Source organism: Episyrphus balteatus, chromosome 1 (genome assembly GCF_945859705.1).
Source record: "Episyrphus balteatus chromosome 1, idEpiBalt1.1, whole genome shotgun sequence".
NCBI lineage: Eukaryota > Metazoa > Arthropoda > Insecta > Diptera > Syrphidae > Episyrphus > Episyrphus balteatus.
In genome coordinates, this window is record NC_079134.1 from 173,083,602 (window position 1) to 173,100,462 (window position 16,861).

Sequence of the window (16,861 nt, forward strand, 5' to 3'; positions counted from 1 at the left end):
AAATCAGAGAATGTTCAAATACGGGACAATCACGGGACAAATTACAAAATACGGGACACTTATACGTCCCGGGTTTCTTAAATAAAAACCCGGGACAAGCTGTAGAAATACGGGACAGTCCCGGGTAAACCGGGACGGATGGTCACCGTAGTAATAATAGATATAATATTACCCTTAAGAGTAACAAAAATTAAAAACTACTGCAAAATTTTTATTTCAACAGTTATGATCTCGACATGGAGATGATAACAGCGCCGAGAAAAGGAAGAAGAATATACAATATACTCCCAAAATAGAGTGAATGAAAACGCCATTAGATAACAACGAAAATTATTGTACAAAATCGTTTTAGTAACCTTTATTATAAAATTAAGACAAACTTTCAAAACCGTTACGTTAATGCATTTTATTTTTGGTTTGTATTTGCCAATACAAAGGAAGGAATTATGTATATGGATATGTAAGCTAAGAAATATAAGAAGTATACACCAATTTATTATTATTATTTTTTTTTTTTGGAAAATGGCGTGTTTAAGTCAGTAGCTTATTTTGGTACTGGTTTTGATCTTTTCATAGCTGTCTAGTATGGCTAGAGCATTAGAGCTCTCTGGGTGTTTCAAACTGAAGGTATCTAAAATATCAACAACTTAAAATGAATTCGTCAGCATAAATCATTTTAGAGTACCTACTTCTAGAGGATATTTCACCAAACAATTTAAAAGTCTTAATCTTCTCTGAATAATTTTGGAGACATGAAGATTTCTGTAAATTAATTCCCATAGAATTGTAAATGAAAAAAAAGCTATTAAAAATACATCATACCTGGCTTTATTAAAAAAATATTTACAAATGTTTGTATACATAGGTACAGTTAACAAAAACCAAAAAAAAAAAAAACAACAAAGTTTTACATATTAGACTTCATGAACGGTTTCAAGTACGTATGGAACGATTTCTGGACAGGTACTTTATTCAGTGGACTCTTTTGTGCTGCGTCAAATATCCTTTCATAAGCATTACCATCATAAGATCCCAAAACTGAATTCAAAATTCTATCATGATAATCAAAACCATCCACTATTGCTACAGCATTTGGTCGAATTCGATGTAATACTTGTTCTAATTTTGTTTGCAATTCTTTTAAGTCTTGTTCTGTTAAACTGATGAACTGAAAAAAAAACAAAAATGTGGTCTTTTCGAAAATCTACTCATTAAGTTAAAAATATTTGATAGTTACCCTAAGAATATCAGCCATATTTCTCAGACATGCATTCACTAAATATAACTCAAGAACATCTAATAAGACTTCTTTAAGTGACTTGGAATGAGGACCTATGTCGACAAGTTTTTGCCAAGCTGTTGTCGCTAAAAATGAACGTCCATGAAGCTAAGAAAATGATTATAATTATTCATGAAAAACTTGTAGAAAAAAAGTCATACATCAGCAGCTTGAACAAGCTCAATTGAAGTTGAATCTGCTGCTTCCTCAGGAGTCATTCCTCGTTTCTTTCTCTCTGCCATATGATTATATGCCAAACAAACTTTGCTAAAATGTTAAAATTGAATTAAAAGAAAACTTCTCATTCGACAACTCACTTAGCTGCAGTAAACTGAAGAGCCTTAACCATACATTCAAATGAGTAATTCCATTTAGGAAATCCATTTGTCAGTCTTAGAGAATCTTCAATATAAGCCACAGTTGGTGGCAATTTGTCTCCTTTCATTGCCATTGACCAGGATTTCATTAAAAACCTTGCAGTTTGCAACAGCAGCACAGTATTCTCTCCTTCATAAGTTGATGCTGCTGTTGCTAAACTATAAAGGTTTGGCAAGTTAGAAGCCATTGTGTAACCATGACCTCCACAGGCTAAACGGAGTGTTTCAACTCCAGCACTCGAGTCAGTTGTTGAAATGGATTTTAGGCATGCAGAAAGAGCATGAACCTCAGCCAATCGATCAAATTTTCCTTCATTGATTTCTTTGGTAACTTGGTTATACATTTCATACAAGTAATTAGCTCCTAGTTTGAAAGCAATGCCTTTGGAAATTTCTGGGAAAAGTTTGAGTTGCTGAGTAACATGGTCCAAAATTTGATGTTCTGGATCTCTGGTGGAAGACATTTTTTTTTAGCAAATTGTTAGATGTTTATGTTGGTTTGAGATTACCCAACTAAAAACTTTGTTTGTATAAAGCTTTAAAGAAGCTTTATGCAAGTTATATCGAAGCTTTATACAAGCTTTACAGAAGATTTATACAAGCTTTACAGAAACTTTATACAAGTTGAGCAGTTACATTGATTCGCCAATTTACGTACTTTTGTCTTATGTCGTTTTCTATTGACGAATCTCAGAATGAGATTTGTGAATTTGACAGATGAAAGGGGGGGGTGAAGAGGGGAAATAGTGGACAAATCTCAGATTTCATGATCTATTTGCGTCTTGAGATTCAAAAAAATGACAAAAAAATGAATCTGAGATTCAAGAATCTGATTCTGGATTTTTATCAAGATTCACGCATACAAACACACGCACTTTCACACACACACCTCTGTTTGACATTTGTCTGAACATTTGTTGTTGTTTTATTTTTTTTATACGCACAGATTTCGCACACAATTACAAAACTAGATTTCATATTCTATTTGCGGTGGAAAATCTGAGAATTTTACACAAAAATCTCAAAAGTCAATAGAAAACGACATTAGAAATAAAAGGTTAAGGTTTAAGAACTTACTTTGGATTGATGAGACCTTGTCGACGAACAGCTGCATAACGAGTCGCAATAGTTGAACCTAAAGTAAGAAATCCGCTTGATTGATGGACTATCAAAACTCTTACAGACACCATAGTCCAATATGACAAAACTGCCGCTGGGGAACTTATAAAAGTTCCATCAGGATCAACTTGAGCGAATCTCATCAACATATTCATCCGGGGAATACGGACATTTTTAAACCCTACATATCCATTATTAATGCCCCTAAGACCAAGTTTATTGCCAATGTCTCCAACATCAACACCAGGCAAAGGCATATGGGTTTCCTCATCACGAAGTTGAACCAAAAAAAGTTGTATTCCATGGTGTTTGTCTTTTATATAAAGTTGAGCAACAACAATGGCATAGTTTACCGTGTGACCCACTAAAGGTTTGAATTAAACAGATCGATCAAATTAATTGAAAAAAAAAAAAAAAAAATATACTTACTTGCTCCTGGCCACCATTTGTAGGCTGTTTTCGAAGGACTGTTGAGGATAAATTCCTCTGTGGCAGGATCATATTCAGCACGTGTTTGTATTCCACGGATAAAAGTTCCATGACTCAATTCAGTTTGGGCATATGTTCCAAGAATTTTACAATTTTTGGCTAGTGGCAACCATTTTTCAACTTGTTCAGAATTACCTTGTTTTTCGATTGTTGGAATAAACATAGTGAAATGGAGGAAAAATGGTGCTCCGTAAGGCATGAGTGCGTATCCAACGCCTCCAATTAATTGTTCACTGAAATGTTGAATTTGAGAAAATTTGGCTTTTAAAGATTTTAAGGCCTAGTTCGATGGCAAGTAAGAACAGTGAAACAAATTAAATAATTGAGGTGAAAGAAAATCAAACTCACGGATAAATGTCACTTCCCCCAGGATTCCTTCTATTTTGCATTTCCTCAAGTTTTTTTGCTAGTAAAGTACATCGTTTGATTGCTTCGTCATATTGGTCTTGGTAAGATAAATAATCTGGAGCAGTTTTTTCGTCGAATTCGGGATCGGTAAATATTTCTTCCACTGAAATGGCAAAGATTTTACCCCAATAAAAATTGTTAAAAATGTTTCATTTACCACAGGAACCAAAACCAAGAATCTAAACATAAACAGTCTATAAAAATGTTAAGGTAAAAGGGTGTTTTTTTGTTTTTGTTGGGAAAAAAGGAAAATCCGCTATAAATTTCCGCATGGAAATTACGAAAAAAATGTATCTATAAAAATTATAAATTTTTTTTTCTTGTGAAAAGGGTGTTTTTTTTTAGCTTAAAAAAATGTAGGTCTATTGCAAAACCTTAGTAATAATAATGGTATTCTATTGAAATTCAGCAATTATTATATTACTTTTGAGATAAAAAGCAAGAACATAAAGTGTCTAAAAGAATAAAGGGTGTATTTTTATTGGAAAAAAATTGATGATTGGGGATCTCTAATGAAATTTGGTAGATAGAATTTTTTTTGGTGGAAGTAAATTCAGTAATAAATCATAATCTCAAAAGAAACATAAGTGCTGCAATTTCAATAGCGTACCATTACTGTTGTACTACTGTTGTACACCTAAAAAAATACCCTTTAACACGCAAAAAATTATAGACTTATTTTATTAGTTAATTTGCTTGTTTTAAGTTGCCTAATGTCGTTTTCTTTCACTCTATTAAGGAGTACTCTAAATTTGTACTCCTTTTTCTGGACTGAAAGAACATAATGAGAGTAATTTTTTTTTTTTGTAATTGAGTGGGTGTGACAAGGCAAAAATGGATAATTTCAATGAAAAAAATAGTGAAAAATTTTATGAATTGAAAAAAAAAAAAAAAAAATTTGCGTTCGTTGATAAGTAGGGGAGAGTGGCGGACAGTGAGACACCCTTTTTTTAAATTGGTATATCTTAGAATGTTTTCGAGATAGCTTAACGAAACTTTGAAGTTAGTTTAAGACATATTTTATCTTAATGTTGCAAAAAAACTTATAGTTTAAGAATGAATGAGGGCATCACATTGGACTAAAATGTAGAAAAAGTCAAAACGTCTCACTGTTTGAAAGGGGTGCGATCAGTGAGACATTCTTAGGTGAAAAAAAAAATAACGAAAACGTCAAATAATTAGGTAATTGACAAGTATATACTTAATTAATTTATGTTACTTTAACCCATTTATTCAAAAAAAAAAAAAACAAAAAGCCAAAAAAAAATGAAAGAAAAAACAATACGAAATCATTTTGAAGTCATGCTAAAATAATAGATTTTTTTAAAATCTATATGTCTCACTGTTTGCTTTTTAAAAAACCTATGTCTCACTGTTTGCTTTTTAATAATGTCTCACTGTTTACTTTTTGTCATTTTTCGGAAAAATATAAAATTACAAAAAAAGAGAAGGAATTCTAATTCAATGATATTTTTTTATGAAAGAACATATAAATATAATACATATGTAAAAAAAGTTCTGTCCACTAACCAGATTTTTTTGTGTTATACACTCTTTTTATAACACTCCAAAAACTACTTTCACCTGATTTTGTGTGATATTTTACGGCGGGGGAAAATGGACAGCTTTAATTAAGTCGGGACAAAATTAAAAGACGCAGACGGGGAAATAAACGTTTTGACCCAAACTAACGTTACTGTGCTTATTTTCAGAAAAGAGAAAAATGGATTGTCTCACTGTTTGCACCGTCTCACTGTCCGCCACTCTCCCCTATGCTTCTACACGAAGACGCAAGGCGCAGAAATTATCTTTAAATTTCCTTTTGATTTTCCTTTCGGTGGCGCGCTTCTACACGTAGTATTTTTTTGAAGACGCAAATTTGACAGCTATTTTCTTTGGTTATATTTTGTTCTTGTTTTCGTATGATGACTGCTACAGGAAGACGTAGAAGCACAAGATGCACATAAAGAACAAAAGAGAGAGAAAGATCGATTTCTCCTTTGCTCTTATGTGCATCTTGTGCCTCTTCGTCTTCGTGTAGAAGCAGACTATGTATTTTAATTCTAAAAAAAAAACACCAAAATGTACAAAAAACAAACAACTCCAGTGGGGTCTATGTGCAACGAAAACTTTTGAATAAATTAAAAACGTTACTATACACGCAAATGATACACAACCGACGAAGAAGACTGCGCGACCGACGAAATAAAATAAAACAGAACAGCAAAAAAAAGAACAAGATCAAAGAGAAACGTCAAAAAGAGTCACAAAATTTTTTACCGGAGACTCACGGTAGAAAATCTTCCTTCCCTTTTTTTCGAACTTTATTTCTCTCTTCCTCTTATGTGCGTCTCGCGCTTTGCTTCTTCGTGTAGAAGCGCACTTAGTTTTACTTTTGGTATATTTTTCATTACGCTTCTGATCGGGGTTTTCAGCCTAATTTTTTTGCTATATGGCACAGGATTTTTTGTTGTTATTGATGAAGAACACTGGCTGAAAATTTTTTTTATTCGGTTTTCAATTTCATTTTGGAAAAAGTGAAGAATAAACAAACAAAATGGAAGAAATATATCTGGCGGAATATAATACAATAGAAAATATATTCATAATGGTTGTTTTTGTTAATAACAACAGAGTTTGAAAAAAAAAACTTTTCGCATTCCACTTTTCAAACAAAATTTTAAAATGTCAAACTTCAAATTCATAAGTGTGTGTGCAAATCGGTGTAAATCTGACTAAAAATGTGGAGTAAATCCGGGGTACTTCGTAGTACTAAAATTACTCCGGAGTAATTTTTTTTTAACAATTTTGTAGCGTCAAAGAACACAAAACCTTCAAAAGTGCAAAAATAAGTACTAAAAGGGTACTCTCATTGGAGTGAAAGAAAACGACATAAGTACACAGGTTTTTCAAATCAAAAATGAAAATCGTTCCACCGGTTTTTTGAGAAAATCAAGCTTTTTCGTTTTGGTAGGCTAATTTTGGTCCTAAAAAATTCATTTTCATATCTATGGAATCCCAAAAAAAAAAAACATCACTGCCATGTTTGAACTAAATTGCTTGAGTGATCGTTTTGGTACAAGTTGACAAATTAATGAACCAATACTTGAAAAAATCTTGATCGAACCTCAAAAAAGAGAGAAGGTATTTTTGATTTGATTCTTATGAAAGGTTATACAATTATTACGAGTTTCGGTTTTTTATTCACATTCTTAAAATTTTTAAAATCGGCAACTGAATTAACGATTTCTAAAACCGGTTTATAATTATGAAACCCTCTGTAGTTAAAAAATGAACGGGTTGGTGTCAAAATTCGGATTTCAAATTTCTATATTCCAAAATTCTGTAAATTCAAAATTCGGTATTTTAAAATTTTGTAAATTCAAAATTCTGTATTCCAAAATTCGGTGAATTATAAAAGAAAAAATGAAAAAAAAATTAGCACTTTTTTTCATTATCAAAACAATTTTGGAGTACCTACAGGTTTTTGGTATTTTCTTTGTAGAAAATGCTTTGAAGGTACTTTACCTCCCCAATTAATTTGCATATAGCTTACAGCTATTGGATTGAATTTGAATGACATACCAAAAAAAACAAAAAATTAAAATACCTTGAATACCTACCAATTGTCTATTTTGAGGATATAATCTTGCTATTAAGGTTTTAATTTGAAAATTAAAAATGTTCAACAAAATTGAAAAAGTAAAAAATTTCAAATTTACTAAAAAAATTACAAATTTTGTTTATTGTTAAGCTAGTCTTTTTGTACCGATCGTTTTGCTACCTTAGTCATGCCTTAAGTTTGAATTACAAATCTGAAATAGGTACCTATAAATATAATTAACTAAATGTACCTGAAGTTGAAACAATTATTATTTAAAGTCTATGCACAAATTAAATTTAACAAAAACCACTTTAACACTTTACGTTCAATTTATTGATTTACTTTTTATATCGCAAATAAATAAACGAGAACTTTGTACTTAATTGTTTTGATTGAAAATAAAAACAAGTACATATAAACATACCAATTTCACGCTGCTTTTTGAGCTTTTGGGCACCTTCATGAAACCAACAAGCAAATTCTTCAATGTTAAAACTAGCAGCTTCACGTTCTTTTGCAATGTCGGGATTTATTTTATTAGGCAATGTAGTTGGCATTTTAACTTATATTCTTTTATAAAAAATGTAAAAAGAGGTTTAATGAAATAAAAAAAGGTATACAAAATAATTAAGTAGAAATAATGCTGACGATCACTAATGGCGTTTGTGCAACCTCTATGAAGTCTTGAAGTAGAATGAAGCGACAATAATGATGTTAATTTCACACAAGAAAGAGTGTGGTTTCTCTGCTTTAAAGACAAAAAAGCTCTAGATTTTAACTTTAAAAAGCTTATAATCTGTGCAAAAACGCACAAAATGCAAAATGAGATTAAGATAGAGATAGTATTCCCGACGAGTGAAATGGTTAATAAAGTTTGAGAGATTGAATGTTTTTCCTTTATTTTTCGGGGGTGCACAAGATTGGCAAATAATATTAAAATTATTAACTAAATTTGTCGACCTTTGGAATGCAGACTTTAGTCATTTAATTTGTTACTTGCAGTGTTGCAATACATCAAACTATAGTCTTATATTGCCATACAAATTTGAAATTCTTAAATAAATTGAGAATCTCCCAATAATCGGCAGCTACAAAATTTTGATAAGCCTTTACAATGTTGAAACTAGTTATTTAATAATGAAATTTTATCTTTAAGTTAATTTTTTAAATATCTTTGTTTCGTGATATTCATTAATTTATTATTATTAATAAAATGTAAACTAGAATTAGATTTCTAAAAAAATCATATTATACCTACAACCTACATATTTGTATGTACATACATACATACATGGTCAGGTAATTAAAACTTATAAGTTATAAACAATATTATCTACCTCCAAATTTTATATATTTAATTCTAAGGCATTCAGGGAGGTTTTTAATACGAAAGCTAATTACATTGTTTATCTTTTGTTTTTTAATATTCAATGTTGTTTATAATTTGTTTCGTTTAAAATATGTAGACTTGTTAAAAAAACAAAGATACTCGAAAATTCGGCGAAGAATAATACAAAAACGGATGGATTGGGTTGCTTTTCCAAAAATGTACAGGTCGTCAAAGGGTTAGGGTTGCCTCAATTTTGAGATATACTTTTTACTAGCGATTTAGGTACTATACAGGGTGATTCAGGAGGAATTTGCCAAAAAGCTAGAGCGTAAAGATTGGGCCAACAAGAAAAAATCGTACTGGAGGGGTGGCTCTTTTCCCCCTCGTTTACCGGGAATTGCAATTTAAAAAAGACTTAGGTAATTTGTAAAAAAAAAATTATGAAAAATCAACGGTTACACCTATGCTGGTCGTCATTTATAAAAAAATTAAGGGAGACGGACAGAATCCCGAAATCCAAAATCAAGAAAACCCTAAATCCCGAAAACCAGAAAACCCAAAATCCCGAAAACCCAGAATCCCGAAAAATCAAAATCCCGAAAACCCAAAATCCAGAAAGGCCAAAATCCCGGAAAAAAAAAACAGAAAAAATAAAAAACTCTTCACAACTGTGTTTCACTGAAATTTTAACTGAAACATAAAATTAAAAGCAATTAAAAACAATTTGAACAGACAATTATTATAAATTAAATACTAAAACTCATAATTCTTTTGATTTTAGTTCAACGATTTTTAAATTTAACTCAATCATTACAAAACACTGCTGAAATCACAATAAGAACTTGAAATCATGTAAAAAAGAGATATTAACGGAATCATAAACTTATATTGTTTTTTAAGTAATAACACCTTAATTTCACACTTAGGATTGTTTTCGAAACCGAAATCCTGGGTTTTCGAGATCTTGGGTTTTCGGGATTTTGGGTTTTCGGGATTTGGGGTTTTCGGGGTTTAGGGTTTTCTGGATTTTGGTCTTTCTGGATTTTGGATTTTGGGATTCTGTCCGTATCCCCCCGAAAAATTTTATAAAATGAAAAATTTGCACAAATTTTTCATTTTATATAATTTTTCGGGATTTCGGGATCCCATTCGGGATTTTGGGTTTTCGGGGTTCTGGGTTTTCGGGAATCTGGGTTTTCGGGATTTTGAGTTTTCGGGATTTTGGGTTTTCGGGATTCTGGGTTTTCGGGATTTTGGATTTTGGGTTTTCGGGGTTCTGGGTTTTCGGGAATCTGGGTTTTCGGGATTTTGAGTTTTCGGGATTTTGGGTTTTCGGGATTCTGGGTTTTCGGGATTTTGGGTTTTCGGGATTTTGGGTTTTCGGGATTTTGGGTTTTCGGGATTTGGGGTTTTCGGGATTTTGGGTTTTCGGGATTTCGGTTTTCGGGATTTTGTCCCCAATCCAAATATTAAATAAGCCATAGTTTTTGAAAAATTAATTTCCAATATCAAAATTTTGAATTTTTCAAACTAAATTTTAAAATTTAATGTAATTAAGTACTAATTAAGTTTTTGAAATTCAATGTTCTTTTCTTTTTAAACAAAAAACAGAAAACCGGATTCGATCAATTAACAAAAAACCAAAACTACTTTTTTCTAAGAAACATCTTTATTTTTTGTTTTTACGTGTTTTTACAACCTTCGTCTATTATTTTTTAAACATTTAGACTTAAATGAGGATACAACAAAATGACACAGTATTGGATTAACCCTGAATCGAACAACTTTTTGCATTGATAACACCTGAAAACTTACCTGAGAATTAATTGTTCTTACTATGTGGGGGTGCCCGCCGATTGGTCTTAAAATCAATCAAAACGTAATTTTTCAATGAAAATTGAAATTGATTATCCAAAGATAAATCATAGACATTAAAAGACAAATACGAAGGAACATCAAAGAATATGATTTTAAAGGTCCTTTTCTTTATTATAAACAGCTTGCGCAAATATTATTTTATTGTTTTTTCAATAAAATACAAAAAATACAAAGTGCTTTTTGTTTTAAAATAAAATTAAATGCTGTTTTTTCTTTTTATAGAAAATATTGAATGATCCAGATTTGGACGAAGATGAAGTTCCAATTGAATACCAGTCCTACCAGGAGATGAACGACAATGCTATGAAAAAATATACAATTTTGGCTAAAAAGCTAAAGAAATTGCAAAACGAAAAAGATCCAAATGCAACTGATATTTTTCCGTAAGAATTTTTTTAATGAATCAATTCAAGTCTTTTTAATCTTTTTTTTTTCTCAAAAAGTGGTGCATTGGGGGGAGAAATAGTCCGATATATAGCCCCACAAGGAAATCCTTTCCTACTTCAAAACCATATGTTTATACCGACTATTAAGAGTCAAGGAACTCCTGAACAAATTCAAAAATGGGTACCAAAAGCTGAAAGTTACGAAATAATTGGCACCTATGCCCAAACTGAACTAGGACATGGAACGTTCTTGCGTGGGTTGGAGACAAGAGCTGATTTTGATCGGAAAACTGATGAGTTTATTTTGCATTCACCAACGATAACTGCTTATAAATGGTGGCCTGGAGGATGTAAGCAAATAAAATACTAAAATCGAACTTTTTGTTAAGCCCCTGCTTATTTTAGTGGGACATACTTCCAACTATGCAGTTGTAGCAGCACAACTTTACATCGACGATAAGCCATATGGCATTCAAATGTTTGTAGTTCAATTGAGGGACTTAGAAACTCATATGCCACTTCCGGGTTTAAAAATTGGTGAAATTGGCAATAAAATGGCTTTCCAGACTGTCAACAACGGTTACCTAGGTTTTGAGAATTTCCGTATTCCCCGAACAAATATGTTGATGAAAAACGCTCAACTTCATCGAGATGGAACTTTTGTCAAGTCTCCAGCTTCGGTTCTAACTTATTTTACAATGGTCAATGTCCGAGTTTCAATTGTTATGCACTCTTACATGTCACTTGCCCGAGCAGCTACCATAGCTATACGTTATTCCGCTGTTCGTAGGCAGAGTAAAATTAACCCCAAGTCTGTTTATTTTAAAAAGTTCAATAATTAAATGATCTATGTAAGTTGCTATCTTTTTTCAGGGAACCTGAACATCAAATCATCGACCACCTTACCCAGCAAATGAAGCTATTTCCTGAGATTGCTAAAGCCTTAGCTCTAAGGCTTAACGCAGATTGTCTCACATCTATGTTAAAAGCTGTACAAGCTGAAATTCTTAAAGGTGATCTTTCTCGATTGGCTGAAATGCATGCTCTTGCCAGCTGCCTTAAGACTGTATCGTCTCATGATGCAGTGGCTGGGGTGGAAACCCTTCGATTGGCTTGTGGTGGTCATGGTTATATGCTTGCTTCAGGCTTGCCAATTGTTTACAATTTTGCTGCTGCTTCTAAGACCTATGAAGGTGAGAATACTGTGATGCTTCTGCAGACCGCAAGGTTCCTTATGAAGGCCTGGGCCTTAGCCTTAAAGGGAGGTGAACTTGTTCCAACGGTTATGTATTTGAATGAGGCTATTAAAGTAAAGAAGTTTCAGAAGTGGGATGGATCGTGGGAATGTATGGTGAAGAGTCTACAATTTGTTGCTGCAAAGTAAGTTTGTAGGTTAAGAATCAGTGTGAAAACTTTTTATTCTTCTGTCTTTGCAGTAAGATTCGTATAGCTTTTGATCATTTGGAAGCAAGAAAACGAAATAATATGATTTTCGAAGAAGCTTCCAACCTAACGTCTATTGAATTGGCATCTGCAGCTGAAGTAAGTTCAATTTTAGATCAAAATTTTGTTTGTTTTTGAAATATGTATCTGTTTTTGTAAATATCTGCCTGTTTTTGTAGATGCATGGCAGGTCATTTATGGCCAATACTGCTGTGCAACAAATTCAGTCTATAAAGTTTTCGGAAAATAATAGGCCCGTTTTGAACGATCTTTTGGAACTATATTTAGTTGGATTGTGTTTGAAAAAAATGGCTGATATTTTAAGGGTAGATAAATTGAAAATAAAAAAAAAATATAAGTTTTTTTAATAAATGTTCCTTTATTTTTTTTAGTTCATATCACTAACTGAAGAAGATATTTGCGAGCTTCAAGATCGTTTAGAAAAATTATTGGCAAAAATTCGACCAAATGCTGTTGCTATTGTTGATGGATTTGATTATCATGATCGTTTATTGAAATCGGTATTGGGATCTTATGATGGAAATATTTATGAAAGAATATTTGATTCGGCACAGCAAAGTCCAATGAATAAAATTCCAGTTCAAAAGTCATTTGAAAAATATTTAAAGCCATTTTTGAAATCAAAAATTTAAAATTTTTAAATGGTTATTCCAGAATTTATTAAAAAAGGTATATGATGCTATATTTTTTTATACAAAGAAGCTTTATTACAATGTTAAAAAATTTAATTGTTAATTATTTTTTTTTGTTATTATTCTATAGAAATTTTGTTAAAATACAACGTATGTTCCTTATTATTAATAAAATTGATTGTTATTACAAACTATTAAGAATTTTGGAGATAAAATGAATTTCTGATGCACACCAGTATTTTAATGGGTATATTTTTAGCCCAGTCGAATTAAACATTTCAAATGGATAAAATTAGATCGTGCAATTTTTTTTTCATAGGACTGTAGAGGGGAGAGCTTAAAACCGCCATATTGGATTAAAGGAAAAACAAGCATTTTTGATTTTTGACAAAAATGATATAGGTATGTAAATTTGAATTTCTATAACTTTTATCTTAATAAATTTTTCTATATGTTGCATATTTTTCGAGTTAATTTGAAAAAAAAAACTATTCCCTTGATCAGCTTAAACGTTACCTATACCCGCTTTGAGTATAGGAGTATAGATTTTAAGATCAACGCAATAAGGGAGTGTTTTTATATGTTTTTGGGGATGAGAAATCTAGCGGCAATGTTAGTTTTTGCGAATTCTTCTTCTTTTTGTTAACGGTACACATCATTCAGAACCTTAAGGATTTTATGAGGACTCTATGGTAGTTTTGATTCCGTTTGTAACCGTTTTCATTTGTTCACTCACGATGATAATTCATATTATACGAGTTCCTCAAAGTCACAGCAAGAATCTATAGCTTGCAACAAATCAATTCAATCAAAAGATTTGTGATTCTTATTTTATTTAAAAAAAAAAAACCACGAGCATTACTTATAAAAAGGGGATTGCAATAAATAATGCAAATTTATTTTAAGTGAAATTAAAACAAATTAAACATAAAATTTTAAAAGCATTTTAATTCAATTAAAAATTATATGTTTTACATTAAAAAGCATTTTAATCTATAAAATCTATGCAAATAAAGGTAAATAAATTGCACAAAAGCCCACTAAATTAATTGCAATATACAAAAAAGACTAATTTCGTTCATTAAACAAACAAAAAAAAAAAAAGCAGTAGGTACACAAATGCACAGAGAGAGAGTGAAAAAAGGGAGTCAAATTTAAATACACCGTTGAGATATATTTTCCATTCCATTAAAGATTGAATTTTTTTTTAAAGACTCCCTATCTGCTGCAGGCATTCAAAAAAATAAAAAAAAACTAACAACAAACAATAAAGTATCTACTCTGGATGGTGAATGGAAAAAGGCACTCAATTACATTTTATCCTATTAAAGCCTTTTACGCTTCATTCCACAATTTTTTTTTCATTTCGACTGGCCTTTTTGTTGAGAGGGCCTCTCTGCAGACTTGCTAGCTGGCAGTTAAAAACTCCTCCTGCAACAAACAAGACAAAAAAAAAACTCCAAATTGTTGACTGAAAAGTTTTCATTTAATCCTGGGTGGCGCATAGAGTAGTGAAATGAGATGAGATTGAAGGAGGAAAATTTTTAATTCATCTTTTTGGCACGGTTCCTTTTTTAAGAGGTTTTGTTTTTTTTTAGTTATTATTTTTCTTTCTTAACAAAAGCAATTCCTGTTTAAGGGTGAGGATGTTTGCCATAAATCCGCATCTCGAAAGGATTAAGACTTTCATTTGACTTTTCAACAAAAAACCATAAACTCAAAGATTTTGTTTGTTATTTTTTTTTGGTGCTAAATCACCTCATTGAAAAGTCGCGTCGACTAATTAGTTGAATTTCTTATTTTTTTTTCTAGAAAAACGCCAAGAGAAAAATAAAACTTTTATTACTTTTTTTTTTGCTTCAAGTTCGTCTGAAAAACATGCGAGACACTTTATTTGACTAATTGGTTGACGAAGAGAAAAATGAAAAAAAAAAAAAAAAAAAAAATCCTACCCAACACTGTGACGTAGTTAATCCGATTTTTTTGCGATTATATCGCTGTTCCCACCATATACTCCATCTGAGTAAGCTTAATTAGAACTGAAAAAAGCAGCGCTTTCAGTAGCTGATGGTGTGTATCTGTGAGTGGAATAACACGAGTCCTGGGAAAAAAATTCACAGAACAATCAACCAGTAGCCGCTGCAACTCTGTGTAAATTGGAAAAAAAAGAGAACGGTGGAATTTCTGTGATGCGTAAAGTCAAATAAAGTCAGTTTGAGTCAACAAAATGTCAGAAAGTCAAAGTAGACAATGTAAGTAGTGCAAAAGGGCTTTTGAGTCTGTCCTGCACGGGTTTCTTTGATGATTACACAAATAAAAAGAAGGGGGAGGAGAATATGCCGTGAAGCTAGTTGTTAATATGAATTCAAATTATAAAATAAAATCTGATGTCACAGTTGTCTGGTTCTAGTTGGCATACTTAAACTTTGATATAATTGTACACTCGGTCGTATACGCAATTTTTTTTAAAACATTTTTTTCCTCTAATAGAATTTTTAGAGAAAATATGTCTTGTCAAAACATAGTGTCTTTCATATCATGAGATTACTTTAAAAAATGTTCACTCGGGCGTATACGTATTTTTTTGTAATTTTTTTTATTTTTGAGAATATTAATGATTTTTTTTAAGCAGATTTTGTTGAAGTTCACTGTTTTTCCTTAAAATACATAGTCTCTTTCATGTCATGAAAATTATTTCAAAGAGCATTTCCACTCGGGCGTATACGTACTTTTTTCACCTTACTTTTTTATTTGTTTTTCTTACATGTTTTTCGATATCGATTTAGTTTAAATAGTTTCTTTAAATGCAATAACTTTTATAAGTCGAAAAAAAAGTTCGCTTTTTTAAGATTTGTCGATTAACACATTTGTCGAAGTCGATTATTTTCCATATATGTACATTAATGCAATTTTTACTTGCGATATAGGAAATATAATAATATATAATATATAACAAATCATGCATTTGTACAAAAAAAAGTTGAGATAACAATCAGACATGAAATTACGATGGTAGAGAATGCAAAAATTGTGGGTCCCGGAAGTGTCTGCCTGTCTGTCTGTCTGTATAAGAAGCTACAGCCTAAACGGATGGACCGATTGACTTTAAACTTGCTATGTAGCATTTTTTGGAGAATCTCAAGAGGTGTTTTTGGAATTAATTTCTTGAACCAAAAGTAACGGTTCCTGTCGCATACTAATTTCGGAAAAGTTTAAATTTCTCGAAAACGGCGCCAACGATTTTGTTAAAAAAATTCAAATGTAAGTTAAACAAGGTCTATTTTTTTATGAAAATTTTTTTTTTGAAAATCATTAACGGTACCTGCCATAGAACCGTTTTTTTTTTTCAAATCTGAGTTTACTAATTGGATTTCAACGAAATTTTTTTATACAAAAGCATTTATGCAATTTAAATATAAATCAGAAATAAAATTTTGAAAAAAAAATAATTTTTGAAAATTAAAATTTTTGAAAACCGTTAATTGATTTTTTTTTGAAATTTTAGTTTAAGATCTCGATTAGTGAATTCTACAAAATGGCATACCAATTTTATTTTAAAACTTTTTTTTCACAAAATCATTTATAAAAAATTAGTATTTTAAAAAAACGACTCTAACGATTTTGAAATTTTTTTTTCTAAAAACGCATCTTAATATATCAAATAAAACTGCATACTTGTTTTGGAGGGTAACCAATTTTATGTTTTTTTTTAAATTTTTTTGTTTTTATATACAAATTTCTATATAAAAAGTGTTAATATTTAAGCAACTTGAATTCTAAGAGCAAGTTCGTGCGATCCAGTCGTGCATTTTATTTCATTGGTTTTAGAGACTAATTAAAAAAATCATTTACACTCGGGCGTATACGTATTTTTTTCTTACTAATTTATTTTTTT

General features: G+C 31.1%; 2 protein-coding genes across 2 annotated transcripts; one reads left to right on the forward strand and one right to left on the reverse strand.

The window, feature by feature from the left end:
- Window positions 1-895: 895 nt before the first annotated feature.
- Window positions 896-7,917, reverse strand: LOC129907763 (probable peroxisomal acyl-coenzyme A oxidase 1). The gene is made up of 8 exons (XM_055984115.1): window positions 7,701-7,917; window positions 3,613-3,775; window positions 3,205-3,497; window positions 2,734-3,139; window positions 1,597-2,106; window positions 1,441-1,546; window positions 1,238-1,387; window positions 896-1,168 (listed from the first exon to the last, which is right to left on the reverse strand). Exons 1-8 carry the CDS (start codon window positions 7,831-7,833, stop codon window positions 908-910), a joined length of 2,022 nt encoding a protein of 673 aa, XP_055840090.1. The 5' UTR covers window positions 7,834-7,917; the 3' UTR covers window positions 896-907.
- A 2,797-nt stretch (window positions 7,918-10,714) lies between these two features.
- LOC129907767 (probable peroxisomal acyl-coenzyme A oxidase 1) lies at window positions 10,715-12,466 on the forward strand. The gene is made up of 5 exons (XM_055984135.1): window positions 10,715-10,867; window positions 10,928-11,220; window positions 11,276-11,681; window positions 11,744-12,250; window positions 12,307-12,466. The coding sequence occupies exons 1-5, from the start codon at window positions 10,773-10,775 to the stop codon at window positions 12,449-12,451; spliced, it is 1,446 nt and encodes a 481-aa protein (XP_055840110.1). The 5' UTR covers window positions 10,715-10,772; the 3' UTR covers window positions 12,452-12,466.
- The last annotated feature ends 4,395 nt before the right edge of the window (window positions 12,467-16,861 follow it).